This window comes from Carassius carassius, chromosome 32, assembly GCF_963082965.1.
Source record: "Carassius carassius chromosome 32, fCarCar2.1, whole genome shotgun sequence".
Classification (NCBI taxonomy): domain Eukaryota; kingdom Metazoa; phylum Chordata; class Actinopteri; order Cypriniformes; family Cyprinidae; genus Carassius; species Carassius carassius.
The window spans coordinates 19,767,082-19,783,703 of record NC_081786.1 but is presented as its reverse complement, the minus strand read 5'-3'; the positions used below and the strand labels follow the sequence as shown (position 1 = coordinate 19,783,703).

Genomic DNA, 16,622 nt, shown 5'->3' with positions numbered 1-16,622 from the left:
GACCATTATGACAATAGTATCAACAATCTGTAAATCTTAAAATTGACTTTTGACTGATATAAACACATCTGTTCTTACACAACAAAAGACAAAAAGATTTATTCTTCAGTTCTAAAAGAAAGGAACATGAGAGCTGGTTCCTTTTTTTAATGCAGCGCAATTTGTTGGTTTAAATGGCCTTTCACTCTCTGCACTAGTTCATGGATACAAACCGAATTTATAATTGCATATGAATTTTGACTGCAATATGCTTCACTGTAATCTCTTTTCAGTCAATCTATCATCCTAAAACGGTCATCATTTACACAAACTGTGACATTAACAATAAAACTGGATTTCTTTTTCATACACCCCTGCTTCATCAAATACTGTTATTGGATATCCATTTTCTCTTTTAGACAAAACAAACAAACAAGAGTTTCCAGTGTCTGATATTCTAAGTTATCTGTCCAGGTTATCAAACAAAAGCAAAATAACATGCACCAACAAAGATAAGATGAGATTTGAATAGAGCAGCATACCAAAAAATAAAGAAAGAAATATTATCATGATGAAAAAGCATCATTGGGACATTTGGTATGTTGTATTGTGTTAGCTAAACTGCGAAATAAGATGAGAAAAGACATTAGTTGTGCCTCTTTTATGACAGGCTTAATATATAATATAATAATTCATATTACCTTTGGCTACAATACAACATTTGATGTTTAATTCACATATACACATATATAAAAAAGATGCTCAGGACAGTTGACGGGCCACTGCTGCGAATCGTCACGAAAGCTTATCTTTTTCAAGTGTTTTTAAGCCTAACCGCTTGTCAATTTAAACATTAAAGCATCCAAAAACAAGACGCGGAAAAGCTGAACAGAGTGGTTACTCGCGCGCTGTGTTCGGTTCGCACGAGAGAGAGAGAGCCGCGTATCACGGATAGCGACACTGAACCGAGCAAGTTCTCCTCGAAGTCACTCCTGCACCTGAACGAACAAATACAAATCGCAGTTTGATCAAACAAAAAGATGTGAAAGAGCCCAATTCCATACTCGCGGTGTTCTGGTGTTCAGGGCTCACACAGAAAAAGGCGTCTCAAAACACTTGAACACCGAATTTGCTTATTTTTGTTCTTGTGCCGACAAATACATACAAAATATGTCAAAATATCCACCTTGGAAATTATGCTCGAAAAAACTGTCAGTTATTTCTTAAGTGAAAGTAAACAGTTGAGGAAAAAAATGGGATGTGTATTATATTGGATGAGTTCATTGTCTCTTAAAGTGACCGCGCCTAATTTAGCTACTGGCTGCTGTAATGTTAATCCAAGAAAATGAAAGAAAATCACTCTCTGCTCTTGACTGAATTACTTTGAAGTTTTAACAGTCAAACCAAAAATTATTCAGACACCAGATATAATTTTTGATATATATATATATAGCAAAACTGTAATAATGTGAGAAATGTTGAAGGTGTCTGAATAAATATATATGTATATCTATATATCTATATCTATCTATCTATATCTATCTATCTATATCTATATATCTATATCTATATATCTATATCTATATCTATATAAAAGTGTTGTAGAGTTTTTATGTCTTGGCCAAATATTGTCCTATCCTAACAAACCATACATCAATGGAAAGCTTTTTATTATATTATTATATATATATATATATATATATATATATATATATATATATATATATATATATATATATATATATATATATATATATATATATATATATATATATATATATATATATATACTGTAAAATTAGCATTTACAACCAGTTTTAGAATTGGACAAATGATCCAAAAAGGTACAAGTTTTCTTTTTTTTTTCTGTAAATGTCTGCCATTAACTAGTATGAACCTGCTGAACACTCCAGCGTGTGGAGTGTGCGAGAGTGTGAGAAAGTGAGATGTGCCGCACCAGTGTGATGTCTCTGGAGGCTGCCGCAGCGCTCATGTGCAGACTGGGCTGCCGAACTGAACTGCTGCAGTCTAGAGCCCGCGCAAACGTACCCACAGACCTGCAGGGGAGGGGCGTGGGGGAAGTTTGAGAAAGAGAGGGAAAAAATGTGAAAGAGAATGAGTGAGTGAGAGCAAGCAAAATATGCAGTTTGAAATAACAGGGTATAGAGCGGTTAAAAAAAATTGCTATTATTTGGGAGGCATCATCAGAGTTTTTGTTGTTTATTGTCTTTAAACCGCAATGTTCTGTTCACTACAAAACAGCAAATGTGTTCACGCTGTGGAATCTCACCGAGCCACGACGAGGAACTGGTCGATCTGTTTCTCGGTGAGGGGGCTGCTGGGATCCCACACTTTCTCCTCCAGTTTCTCCAGCTCCCGACCATCATCCTCTCCTGACAAACCAACACCCACAAATCACATTCACTACAGGACACCGCTTTGAAATGAGATTTCGGTTTCACTTTCTTCATCTAATGAGGGCTGTGACGTCATTATGACGTCACACACTCTATAACAAGCATGATACAAACTACTGTATACAAGTCTAACAAAGGTAATAGTTGCAAATTGTTTTATTTATTTAGACTATAAGTCTAGTCTATGGTAATTTACAAATGACCTCAAAACCCATACACAGTGATTCATTTAGATTGGCAGGTTTGAGTGCAAGAAAATACAGCGTATTCTGCATTCAGAAAATTTATTTTCTGTTGGGCGATGGACCTTGTTGGGAAACCAAATACTACATCGCCGATCTGGAGACATCTCCATTCACCCATCCGCGTTTTTACAAGTGTCTTCAATTTTCGGTGATTGCAAACGCCTGGTTGGTCAGGTTTGGTAAGGCTTTCTCCAAACTGGCCAAATACAAACGGGATAAACTGAAGTTGTTAACAAGAAATGTGGCAACGATTCCCATTTCAAAAAGAGCGCATACAGACGTGGAGTTTATGCGATACAGTGAACCGTGTTTACACCGGACACAACAGCACTGTGTTGCAACAAGTAGAGTCTGTCTTGTGTCAACAGGAGATTTGAACTATGTCTCAGTACCTCATTAATAGAACGAGGCAGTTTACTGTATGGGATTTGTCGAGTCGTGCCGCATCCATTTTAGCATCACTGATGAGTTCTATAGCTTAGTATTTTGTTGTGTCGCGCCACATTTCTCGCGTCCTGTAGACAGGGTGTATTTAACCTTTTTATTCAGGCTACTTTCTTTTTTGTAACTGTTATTTCTTTGATATTTATTTTAGTGTTTTATGATGGAAATAACAGATGGAGAACTACAGTTCTATGGATGTTCTGACCTCCGAGTCTTCAAGCCGCTCACGTGACTGAAAGCTATGAATTGGGTTTTTATCTGGCATTTTGAGATGATTCTAATTGGGCATTGAGGTCGACATTAAATTGCAACTTGTGATAATCTTTTTTTCTGTATTATGACATACAGTACTATATCCCAGTGAAGAAGGAAAAAAAAAAACAGTCAAGGACGGGACTTGATTTTGTCCATCATTTAGCTTTGAAATCACTGTAATAAATGATATGTTAAAATATATTCAGATAGAAATAAGTTATTTTAAACAATAATATTTCACAATATTACTGTTTTGCTGTAATAAAATTCCAGGCTTTGTGAGCAGAAGAGACATCTTTAAAAACATTACAAATCTTACTGATCAAAACCTTTTGACTGGTATTGTATTAAAACACATTTTCTAAAGTGCCTACATGTCAAAATTAGTACAATATATTTGTTGAAAAATTCTAAAACGGAACACACAATTGAATTATTAGGCTGTGACTAATTAGTTAATTATGAATTGATGGATATTAAAAATATCATTTTTGTCTGCTCTAGCTCCCTCCCTCGCTGTAGAATAAATCCATGTGAATATCTACCTCTGCTACATTTTATGTAACTTTACAATGGATATTGATGTCCTTTAGCACAGCATTCTGAATAATGATCATAATAATGGGATGCTTATAGCCTAACAGATACTAACAGTTTAATACTCAACTGCGTTTATAAACATAAAGCTCTTTATTGTACTTTCCGGATGAACCTGAACAGAGTCCCCAATGGCCAGTCCGGGCCTGGTTGTTGGTCCCCATCAACTTCCAAAGCAGGAAAGAAATACTATTACATCAGTGACGACCATCAACTGTTTGATTATCAGCATTCTTCAAAATATCTTTTTATGTTCAACATAAGAAACAATTTTTATCTATCTGTAATTGATTGTGGTGACTCATGATCAAACTGTTGCTATCTGTTGGATCTTTTCAGTGGATCAGTTGATTCAGTTCTCACAAACTGCTCTGAATGATTTGTGAACAAATTAAACCGATCTGAGCGGAGTTTTCTACAAAGCAATGGGTGGCAATGGTTTCTATTATCTATTTATTTTTATGATGCTTTTGGGAAAAGCAAGCTTGGTTTCCCAATGGTCTGAATAATTTGTAAAATGGAAAGCTCCAGTTCCTATTCAATGTAATTGAACAGTAATCAGCAACCAGTATATTAAAAAAAGTAAATGTCTGTGTCCCATGAAATAATGTTTTTGTATTATTTTAAACAAATCCTTAAAAACCACTAGTACACTTGTGTGTATTGAGAATTCCAGTAATGTTTGCTATGAAATACACATTACCAAAAGTATCGAATAATCAAGCTTTTTCTAAAAGATGTCTCTTATCCTCAACAATTTGACTAAAATAAAGTAATATTGTAGTAACAAAAATTTGTTTCTACTTATATATATTTCAAAACGTAATAAATTTCTGTGATGTCAAAGCTTAATTTTCAGCATCTATTACTTCAGTCTTCAATGTCACATGATCCTTCAGAAATCATTTTAATATGCACATTTGCTACTCAAGAAACGATGTGTGTTATTTTCAAATGTGAACACACTTGACAAGTGATACAAGAGAGAAATACAAGATGAGAAAACAGCTGCTGAATATGTGGTGTGTTAATGGTCTCATCTGAAGAGCTCAGAGCTTTGACCATGTCTAACTCAATAAGGCGAAGAGACATCTTACCCTCTTTGAGGAGGTCAGTGATGTCAGCCTGGTATTTATTTCCCACTCTGATCTCTCCTTTATCAGCCAGCAGAGTCTTCTGCTGAGGGTCGTATACCAGAGAGTAGAAAAAGGCATCCTGCAAAGAGACACTTGATTATGGCCAAAACATTGCACTGCATTAAAGTACAGTAACAAATGCTAAGCTTAACTTTGTGCATTGTTGCATCAAAGACAAGAACGCACACCAAGTACAGCACGCTAGTAATGTGGTGAACAAGCTTGTGAATAACGTATGTTCCTGGCCTTTAATATAAACAGACAAATGAACCGGCGAAGGCCAGTGTTGGAGATTTTAGAGGACCGGCTTGACTCTTTGTAGAGTCTCCAGTCTCCTCATTACTAAATATGAGGAGGAACATACTGGGTCAACACACTGAATTATTCATTTGGATCGGGACTCAAACTAGCTCTCATACATGCACGCGCACACACACGTCAGATAAACATTTCCCTCTTGCAGACATGCTGTGAATGGAGATACAGAGAGTGAAAAGCAAATTCATGCAAACAAAAGCATTTGCACATGCACAGAAACACATCGGCATGCTTTGACACTCACCTCTCTGTCCAGATAGGACGTGAGGGCTTCCGTTTCATTCAGAAGTGTAACGCAGCATTTCCCTCTAAAAAAACAACATAACACACAGTTTCAGTGGTGGACTGAATCACATATGCCATTAAATAGATCTGAATTGCTTCACAGTACTGACAGAATTTTGCTGTTTGGCTCAGGTTAAGAAATTACCGTATTATAGTACATATTACATTTAAAAACATATCACACAATTTAGAATGTTAAAACTTGTTTCATGGACTCTCATTCAACATTTGAATTGAAATATCAGAAACAGACCATTCCTCCTAGCTGGTTGTAGTTAAACAGATATATTAATTAACAGCAGCTCGTTTAACTGTCGCCAACTGTAAGCAATGATTATTTTGATTATTTGATTTTTTTTTTATTATGGTGAAATATCATAGACAATGTTTTGTCTTCAATCAAAACGATGGTGTTTTCTTTTTTTAAAGTACACCTCTCAAAGGTCATATGTATAAAGTTTGAAAAAGTATAAATAAATAAAAAAAACCTGTTCCCCAAGATGTTAGATTTAAGAACTGATGTTTAGAATTTCTTAGAAGTCAATTGTTAAACTTTTTTTTTTTTTGTACTTAAGTTTGCATGAATTAGTACCAGAGCTAAAACCGAGCTAGAAAACATCAAACCAACAAAGTTACACAGGACATTAGAGCTGGTGTATATATGGAAATTTTACATCCTGGCCTCTTACCAGTATATCAATCGTGGCAAAATGGCCAAAAATATTACTTTAAAAATATTACACTGCAAAAATCCTTACTAATTATCCTTACAACAAGATCAATTTACAACATCAGAAAAATGACAGAAGCTGTTTCTTAGGGAAAGCAGAGAAAATTAGTTTTTCCTTTTGACTTAAATACATTTTTCTAACAACCAGATTTAATATAATCTGTATCTTGTTTCAAGTATAATTCGATATTTTCTCAAAAACAAAACAAAAAATGCTGAATAAGAAATGTTTTTTTGGCAGTGTATCCAAAGCCCTCGCATGAGATCTGAGTAAATCCTGAATTTGAACTTATTCTGTTGTTGTGTTTAATGCCAGTTACATTTTAAAAACATTTAAGAACTATTAGCTCTATTCTGAAATAAAGAGGCTTCCAAACATAATCCTTTTCCGTGTTTTGGGGTCACTGCAAATGAGTAAAACAGAAGGAAAATTCGAATCACTTGATGAATCGCTTCAACCCCTGAGAGAGTCGATGCTGACCGCCCACCGTCCATCACCAAACAGTGAAGAACCTGTTCATCCAGAAAGGTCAAGCTCGCTCCACCCTTAAGTCCGACTTTCTCCACAAACTCAAAAGAAGATTTACATAAGTCAGACGTGACCTGGCCAGCACCTAGGTTTGTAAGTAGGACATGAGCGAATGTGGTGGTTTAAAGGGCAGCCTTATGCTGAATGGGCGCTTTCCTGAGAACATCGATTTCATAGCAACTTCCAAAATAAATGTGGGCATGATCCTCATTAAATGGTTCTATTCACATGTATAGATGACTTGACGAAAAATACAAGCCCTTGAGCAAAAACGAGATCGACTCAAACTTCACTTGCTCGCTGCTGAATTCGTAGCGATGAGAATGAACGAAGGGTTGATACTCTCCTGTGCTGGGGATTCCATTAGGCCAGAACATGAAAGAGACTGAAGGGAGCCAGTATGTGCGTGAGATGTGTGACTCACGCAGACGCTAATAAGAGTGAGGCCGGTCGGCTGCTAGAGAGAACACCGCAGAATGAAGCACATCCACAATATCGACAAAGCTTTTTGTAGGTTACCTGATGTGTGTCGCGGGCAGAGACTCCAGCTGTCTGGAGAGGAAGAGCTCTCGGTGTCTCAGCTGATGCTTCTGTTTCTCTGGGAGATCCACCATTTCGGGGTTCTCCATCTCCTCTTCTATTTCTCCTAAAAATGTAAACAACCATCATTTGTCCACCCTTATTGATAATATATTACATATGTGCAAGCTAATTGCCAAAATGGTTTTTAGTAGTAAAATAGTAAGCGTTTTTAGTTTTGGCCATTCATTGGTTATTGGCCATAACATTAAAAAATTATAAATGACATCGAAGCCTGAGTTCTCTTGACTCCCTTCTACTGGAACATTATCGTTTTTAGATTTCAAAATGAACTCAAACTATTTACTCAGAATTATTTACCCCTCATACAATTTAAAGGTGCAGTGTGTAATATCGACAGCTAATGGATGAAATTAGTACTATGGTTCAAATCCAAAATATTGAAAAGAGCGATTTCTAATGCTTCCACACCTGGGTTGCCAGATTGGGGACATGCAACAGGAATGAGCAAATGTGGCAATGGAAGATGAAAGTGATTTGATTTAGCCATGTTCTAATATGCTTCTGGTCATGGAGCTTTTTAGATGGATGCCAAGGTTCTTTAGGTCGGTAGAATCTGTGATGGCCATGTTTTTCACCAACCGGCAATCCAGGTGTCGAAACATAGTAGTCAACATTTGAAGTGGATCAAAAAGAAGTCCATCAAAGTTGTCCTAAGACAAGAACACATTTTGGTTTTAGATTTTACATGACTTTGAGGTCTAAAAATCTGTGGAAAGACTGTGGAGTCCCTGGTTCTTTAAAAGAAAAGAAAACAATTAAGCAGTGAATAAAATATGAAATATCTTTGCTGAGGCCCCCTAGTGGATTCTGACCCCCAAATTGATAACCAATGATCTGGGACCTCAATACAGCACATGCCTTTGTAAAGTCTATAAATAAACCCCTCACAGCATCATTCCGATCCACTTAATTCAAATTCAATGTGGTGTCTTTTGATTAGCATACTGGCACCTACCTATCCTTTTCTATTCACAGCAACTTACAACAAACAAGTGAAACTTGGGCATTTAACCATATAGAGCATAATGTATCAGATTTGACAAGTAAAGTTCTCTAAATTAACAACATTCAAGATTTTTTACATGTCACATACATGGTTATATGGAGAGCATATGACCAGCAGTGAAATGTAAGTAACATGATTAAACCGTTGATGAAAAATCTGTTGTACACAACCCACTACATGCATTTGGTCAAATAAATCATACTGTATCATACTATATGGGCCACAAAAGCCCTGTGAATTTAAAGAGGTCATATGATGCGATTTCAAGTTTTTCTTTCTCTTTGAAGCATTACAAGCTGTTCGTGAACAGATAAGATCCCTGAAGTTGCAAAGACTAAAGTCTCAAACCAAAAGAGATATTCTTTATAAAAGTTTAGACTTGTTCTCGCCCCCTAAAACACCTTGTTTAAACACGCCCTCACATGTCTACATCATTATGTGGGAAGATTTGCATAACACCGCCCACGTTCACACAAAGAAACGAGGCATAACTTTGAGTCTCGCTTTTGTGAAAGCGAAACTACTTACTTTAGCCTTACAAAAGACAACACGACTAAAATTCAGTGGTTAAAAGGGTTAGTTCAGCTAAAAATGAAAATTATGTCATTAATGACTTATTTTTGGACCAAAATTTATTTTCGATGCTTCTACAAATTCTAACTGACCCTCTTATGTCACATGGACTACTTTGATGATGTTTTTATTTCCTTTCTGGACATGGACAGTATATCGTACACACAGTTTCAATGGAGGGACTGAGAGCTCTCGGACTAAATCTAAAATATCTTAAACTGTGTCCCGAAGATTAACGGAGGTCTTACGGGTTTGGAACGACATGAGGGTAAGTTATTAATTATATAATTTTACTTTTTTTGGGTGAACTAACGCTTTAAGTTGTATTTACAAAACTGTTCCAGAACAGTTCAACCCAAATATTCAGATGTGTGCAGCGCATTTTACGTAATTTTTTTCGTCTTGTCTTTAGTATGTTCAGGGGCGTAACATTTCTGTCACACACTTGAGGTATTTGGCCAATCACAACGCACTGGATAGCTGGCCAATCAGAGTACACCTCACTTTTAAGAACAATGAGCTTTTTATATATATATATATATATATATATATATATATATATATATATATATATAAAACACAGGTTTCAGGAAGGCAGGGCATAGAGGAGAAACAATAATGTACAGTATGTGGAAAATAATGTGTTTTTTGAACCTTAAACCGCATAAACAACTTTCATTACAATAATAAAATATATAATTTCTAATATATAAAATAAGTTATTTTATAAAATAAATAAATATATTCTGATCATTTAATGTCTGGCTACACAGGGTTAAACCTTCATTTCCACAAGCACTACAAAGACCCAAATCAGGAAATCACACCATCTTTACAGGACAGAAGAGTTCAAAGTGGGGTGCGGATAAGTTTGTGATGGCCATTCATCCAACTTAAATCAACATCTTCAAACAGAGACTAATCAAACACTGTGTGCAAACGTGAAAATGACTGCAAACAACCAAAAGAGAGCAAGATGACACAGGCGCCTTTTCTTAATTGGGTTTTTTGCAAACACATTATCACCCTTCTCTTAAAAAGATTACTGGGGATGTACAGAGAAAAAAGATGTCTCTCTTGACAAACCCCACATATATGTGCTGTATGGAGGCAGAGTGCAGCGGAGAATGATAAGTGAGAGAGAGTTGGGAGGGAGGGAGGGAAACCAGCGAGCGTGCTCCAATTCATTTGGAGTTTCATTAGCAAAAAAGAGAGAGAGACAGATGGAGAAACATGAAGATGGCAGAACAAATAGAATCAAGGGATTTCAAATGAAAAAAAAGAAAGACGATTGTGTGAAATCAATAAGTATTCCCTCCTCTTCCTCAACCGCTACTACATTCAGCATACATGTATGCCTTAGCTTTCTACCTGTCACAAGCTATCTGGTTTTATCTTGCTATGAAGAAATCTGAAACTCTGGTGGTCTCTTTACAAGAGCTGCACATCAGTAACCGTTCTATTACAGCTGTGCGTGGAGTATCGACAACCCCTGCTGAGAGATGAGGTAGAGATGGAGCCTGAAACAAAGAGAGTGAATGGAATAAGAGAGCAAGCGAGAGAGGAACAGCCCTGTGGCTACGAGCAGCCTGCCGTGTTCTTGAGAGCCGTCGAGAAGAGAGGAGCTGAACTCAGTAAACTCCGCTTGTAGTTCTGAGAAAGAGAGAGAAAAAAGCCAATCATTTGGCCCTGCACCCTTGCCTATACTCAAATTACCTCTCCATTTCACCTGTCTTAACCAATTATCAATTATTGATGAATGAATCGCCTTACCAGGTGGAGGAGAAGAAAAGAAAAGGAGGTCGAACTGAGAATCCATTTTTACTCACAACGCTTATGTTTTCAAAAGGCGTTTGGATCAGTTAACTGTAATCGAACTATGGAAGCTTAAATGAGACTAAATTTGTTGGGTTCGAATTAGAGCTTAAAGAGCACTAAAATGGTAATGCTTGTCCATGCAAAACTAGGGTGTTGTGGGTGGTTCTTGACTGTAGCTTTCTGGTCCAAGTCGAAGGAGTCTACCCTCATATGTCTATGATATTCTGGTCTCTAGATACGATTCTCTGTAAATCTATGAGATTTTTTTTTAATTAATTTATTATGTGCCAGATTAATTCTTTGTTGTATATCCAAAAAGTAATAGCACATCTCTCTTAAAATAAAGGAGCTTGAAAAGCTCTTCACGGCGATGCCACAGAAGAACCATTTTTGGTTCTACAAAGAACCATTCAGTCAAAGGTTCTTTAAAGAACCATCTCTTTCTTATCTTTTTATAATCTGAAGAACCTTCTTTCACCACGAAGAAACTTTTGTGAAACAGCAAGGTTCTTCAGACGTTAAAGGTTCTTTATGGAACCATCTAGACAAAAAAAGGTTTTTCTATGGCACCGTGAAGCTTTAATTTTAAGAGTGACCAAACCAAACGATTTATGTCCATAGCAGGGCAGGGAAAAAAATAAACAGTTAAAACTGAGGTAGGTTTGGCAATCTAGAATTCCCGTTCAGCTTCATTTACAAAAAAAATACTGGATTTTCTGGACATTGGATTCTGTTAATTGTTCTTCAACGTTTGGATTCTTGCCCTAATGTAGACAGAACGCTGTACTAAACCACTCTGACAGTGTTTTCTGCACCACTACTCAGCGGTGGCACAGCAGCACTACTTAATCTACCACCACAGCAAAAGAAAATTTAACAAGAGCTGTGAATTTGCAGTCTGAAGTGAATCCGATGAAAGATGAAATGGAGGAAATTCTAAAGTTATCGATGCTGGGGGCACAGAAACACAAACTACTCTAAAAACCTTTATTTGGGGTCGACCAAAAAAAATCATGCAACAGTTTGGATCAATCTTTTTGAGTTATGACATCCTCTAGTTAAATTATGTTCAACCAAAAAACTGCACTGAGTTAGAGTAACTTAATTTGCAGATAAACACAAACTAAGTAGATTATCCAAAAAGGTTGTTACTAATTTACAAGATAATTGAGTTGTGGCTCTGGAAGCAATTAATTTTATCTATTTGAAAATGAAATGAGCAGTTAGCACAGCACATGGTCAATGTAACTTATTTAGCATGCAAATTTAATGAACAAGTAAAATATTAGTTGTCAATGGCATTAGCAGTCATTGCTCATATGGTCAATGTAGTGTATTCTCTCATGGAGCCACTCACAACCTAACCACAAGTTATTAAATATAACAGCTTAGAACATAAAATGCATTTCCTTTTACTAAAAACACATAATATCAACATTTATTCTCACTATACAGTCCTATAAAAAGCATGTGGGAACTAGAAATTCACTGCCATATTTTCAAAGTTGTCAACCCCCCCCCCCCCCCAAAAAAAGTTACTGCGACTTACAAAATCAAAAAGTCAATACTTTTGCAATGTCCAAAATGACATGGCATGTGAATCCTGAATCAGTATAACGTAATTAACAGATACACTTTCACAATTTATTAAAATAAAATAAAAAATGTAGCCTTGCCAAAATATTTGTTTATACACTTAGACACAGACAGTATATATACTTTTCTTCCAAATAAATAATGTTGTTTTGATCTTTCTATTCTATCCTGAAATAAAAGTTGAACAGTTTCTTCAAAATAAAAAATATTAGGTAGCATACTGGTTATCAACTGATAATAATATGAAAAGGTTTTTTTAGCAGCGAATTAGAATAATTTCTGAACAATCATGTGACACTGGAGTGGAGACTGCTTAAAATTCAGCTTTGCTATCACATCAATAAAAACTTGAAACTATATTAAAACAGAAAACACTTCAATCATAATATCAATTAAATCATAATATTTCAAAATGTTATTGTTCTACTGTATTCTTGATCAAATAAATAAAGTCAAGTTGAGCATTAGACTTATTTCAAAAACACTTAAATCATACAAAAACGTTAATTAATGGCATCGCATCCTTAAAAAGTTTAAGGACATATAGATCCGTCATATCTGGAGATCCAGAGACGATTTTCATTCAACTCTCAAATGCACACGCACTAAATACAATAGGTACAGCCTCCATCACCACACTCTATAACCTCCATCCAAAAAGCTGTGGCCACAGATACACACATTTTCGCTTTGTATGTCACATAAACCCACACCACGCGCATTTCTGTTGATAAGGACATGAGATGATACGGAGATGAATTCCGGTGCCTTTTTCCGACCGCTGTTTGTTTATTTTGCCCTTCCAATTCAGGAAGAAATGTAAAACACACAAACACAGCTCACTCTGACAGCCGTGACTCAAAGCTGTTGCGCTCGGCACCGATAGGTCGAGCAGAAAGCTCAAACAAGTGGAGCGGCTGAGGCAGACGAGTGAGGTGCTTCCAGTCAGTAGTTCACAGCCGGGCCAGGTCTCTCTCGGAGCACACATGGCGCCTCGCTGCCTCATGCTCTCAGGGCCCAGCGAGGTGGAGCCAGCATCACAGAGAGCTAAATATTTCATCTGTGAGTCACAGCACCCAAAGCTGCTGACTCCTTCAACACACAAGTCAAGTTTACACACCACAAGCTCTGCTGGGTTACATCAAGGGTCAAAGAGCACTAGAAAGTAGACTTCTACAATTTCGGGAGAAAGCTAGAGTTTCACTTGCCCATGCAGAACTCAGAAAATAAATAAATAATAAAGAAAGAAATAAGAAAATGTATGAAAATATTAAAGAAAAAGCAAAAAAAAGAGAAAAGAAATAAGAAAAATAAATAAAAAATACAGAAATTCAAATAAAAAGATAACTAAAATGAAGCTAACATAATAAATAGAAGAAACTATTTACCAAAAAAAGAAATAAAGATAAGAGAAAAAAATTTATAAATGCATGGATAAAAAAAAGAAAGGATGAATTAATGAAAGAGAACAGAAGTAAAATAAAATACAGAAAAATAACTAGAAAAATAAATAAATACAGATAAAAAGAAAAAAATGAAGAAAAGGGAAGCTAAGAGAGAGAGCGAGAGAGAGAGAGAGAGAGAGAGAGAGAGAGAGAAAGAAATTACAAAAAACAAAAGAAAGGACAAAAGAAAAAAGGAAATCATTTGGGACAAAAGTAAAGAGACAAATAACAAAGAGAACAAATAACTTGCCAAAACATACATGCATACATAAGGAAGAAAGGAAAAACAATGCATGAAGGTAGGAAGGAAGGAAAAGAAGAAAATAAAGAGAATACATTACAAAATAAAATCATAAAAAATATAAAAAGGAAAGAAAAATAATTAAAAGAACAAATAATGAATGAATTAGAAGAATTTTAATTAGTAAAAGAAAATAACTTGATAAGAAAATAAAATGGAGAATAATAATGTATTAAAAAAAAATTATTTAAAAAAAATGAATGCATAAAAGTATGAATTAATTGAATTTTACTGGAGGGAAATAATACCGATTTAAATTTTGGGTCAACTATTCCTTTAATACATATAATTAGGCATTTGAACAAAACCCTAACCCTAAATATGTGCAACAGCAAAAGTGATGATTGCAAGCAACACTAGTAATGCACGATGGGCTGAGGCATGAAGGCACACGAGACCACCACTGAACTTGTGTCCTCCCTCTTCTCACTGGTTAGTCTTCTTCCTCATCCTCCCTCCAATTGGTGACTTTCTTTTTCCTTGCACTCTTCCACTCATTCTTCCACTCTCTTTCCCTTTTCCAAAGGCAGAGACAGGATGTAGCACACACCCATGTGGTGAACAACCATTCCTGCCATGCATTTCTCACATATTGCAAATGTCTGAAGGTCCACGGAGAGACTGCTGGCATTAAGGAGAGGTCCATAATACACACACACACATAGAGAGAGTTCCTCTTGACTGCATCTGTGTGGTCCACATGAACAAATAGGCTTCACAGTCTCAGAATCAGACTTGTGTGTTGCGGACCAAAGCAGAAATCTCTTTTATACGCAGAAGCAACTGTCTAACCCATGAACTTACAAACCTCTCAGATACCTCTCTGCTGATAAATCTCTACAGCAGCCATTTTGGAGGAAGGTTCTGCTCACAGCAGGAACAGATTCTCTTTTAAAAGACTCACAACTACAGTTCATTCAAGAGAGGAGGGTGTTTTAAGGGCTGTCACTCATCTGAACATGACATAATGGATGACACTAATATCTTTTTGCCTGAATCTCTAACAAGATTTAAAGAATTAGTTCACTCAGATCATTTGCTCATCCTAATGTCTTTCCAAACCCACTTCCTTCCATCGAACAAAAAAGGAGGTATTCTGAAGAATGTCTAGGCTGCTCTTTTCCTTATATAGAAAGTCAAGGAGAGCTCAGGGTGAAGAGCTACAAAAAACAGGTTTGATGCCAACGACAATAAACAAAGAAAAACATACTAGTGTAGTTTCATCTTCGGAACACAAATTAAGTTATTTCAGATGACATAGAAATGGAGCTTTCTGACCCTCCATATTTATTTATCAAAAATATCTTCATTTGTGTTCCAAAGAAGAAAGAAGGTCTTACAGGCTTGGAATGACATGAGGGTGAGTTAACTAATGACAGAATTTTCATTTGTGGGTGAACTATCCCTTTCAACAAAAGACACCGAGCCAGAAACAAAAGGGGAACTATTATGAAAAATATTATTACGAATAAAACTATTATGAAGTCTGTAGGTCACAGTGTGTGAAAACAACCAGTCTATAATAGGGGTGCTCCGATCAGGATTTTTGAGGCCGATCACAGAATGCAGTATCTGCCGATACTGATCACAGATAGCGAATTTGTTTTCATTTATAACCATTTAAAGTGATATTCCAATCAGGACTTTTAGACGTTTATTCAGGGCCTGAATTTAATTTTTGAAATTGGGGGGAATTCCCCTCTTAGGTGAATCTTGAGAGAGAGAAAGCAGCACAGACTGTGCTTTCACACAGGAGTCCGCTACTGATCCGTGGCTGTTTACCACAAACACAACATTTATCCAATATTTTGATTTCAAATGCAAACATTGTCACTGAAAATGCTTTTTCAGCATTGCAATTCATTTTACAGTACAGTAATAAATTCTTTCACAGACATGTTTAAACAATAAATATAAGCAACACATTATTCAATGCCTTTAACTTTTGCATTTACTTCTAGATTTATATATTAAGTTGCTCAAGCAAGTAGAAAAACATTTAAAATAACGGTCAGCTCTACTGCTTTTTTTTTTTGCATTGAATTCTTTATTACAAGCAATCCTGTGGTTCATAAAGAACTTTGTTTTCCTACCTCCACAAGTGCCATCCATCATTGCCTTATCTAAAAGTGCTCTTTCCCTTTAAACCTAGCCAAAATGTGTTGACTGTGAAACACAGTATACTTTAATAATATGCATTTCTGGTGTAATTACAACATTTTCCAGTAAATCCATGTTCATATTTACTGCAAACATCATGTTGTTACTTTAAGCGCTTACAGCACAGCAATAGACTCGGTGTGGAAATAGTGATATGCCGGTATAAAATTTTCCTGTTGCGATTA

The 16,622-nt window shown here is 36.0% G+C and overlaps 1 protein-coding gene across 1 annotated transcript in view; it reads right to left on the bottom strand.

The window, feature by feature from the left end:
* LOC132112937 (metastasis-associated protein MTA1-like) overlaps positions 1–16,622 on the bottom strand; it is a 55,898-nt gene that overhangs the window by 12,236 nt on the left and 27,040 nt on the right. The window contains exons 4-8 of the mRNA XM_059520698.1: positions 7,455–7,581; positions 5,636–5,699; positions 5,035–5,152; positions 2,270–2,372; positions 1,937–2,036 (exon numbers count right to left, since the gene is read on the bottom strand). Of these exons, the coding sequence (XP_059376681.1) occupies positions 1,937–2,036; positions 2,270–2,372; positions 5,035–5,152; positions 5,636–5,699; positions 7,455–7,581 (512 nt within the window). The remainder of the gene's footprint in view (positions 1–1,936; positions 2,037–2,269; positions 2,373–5,034; positions 5,153–5,635; positions 5,700–7,454; positions 7,582–16,622) is intronic.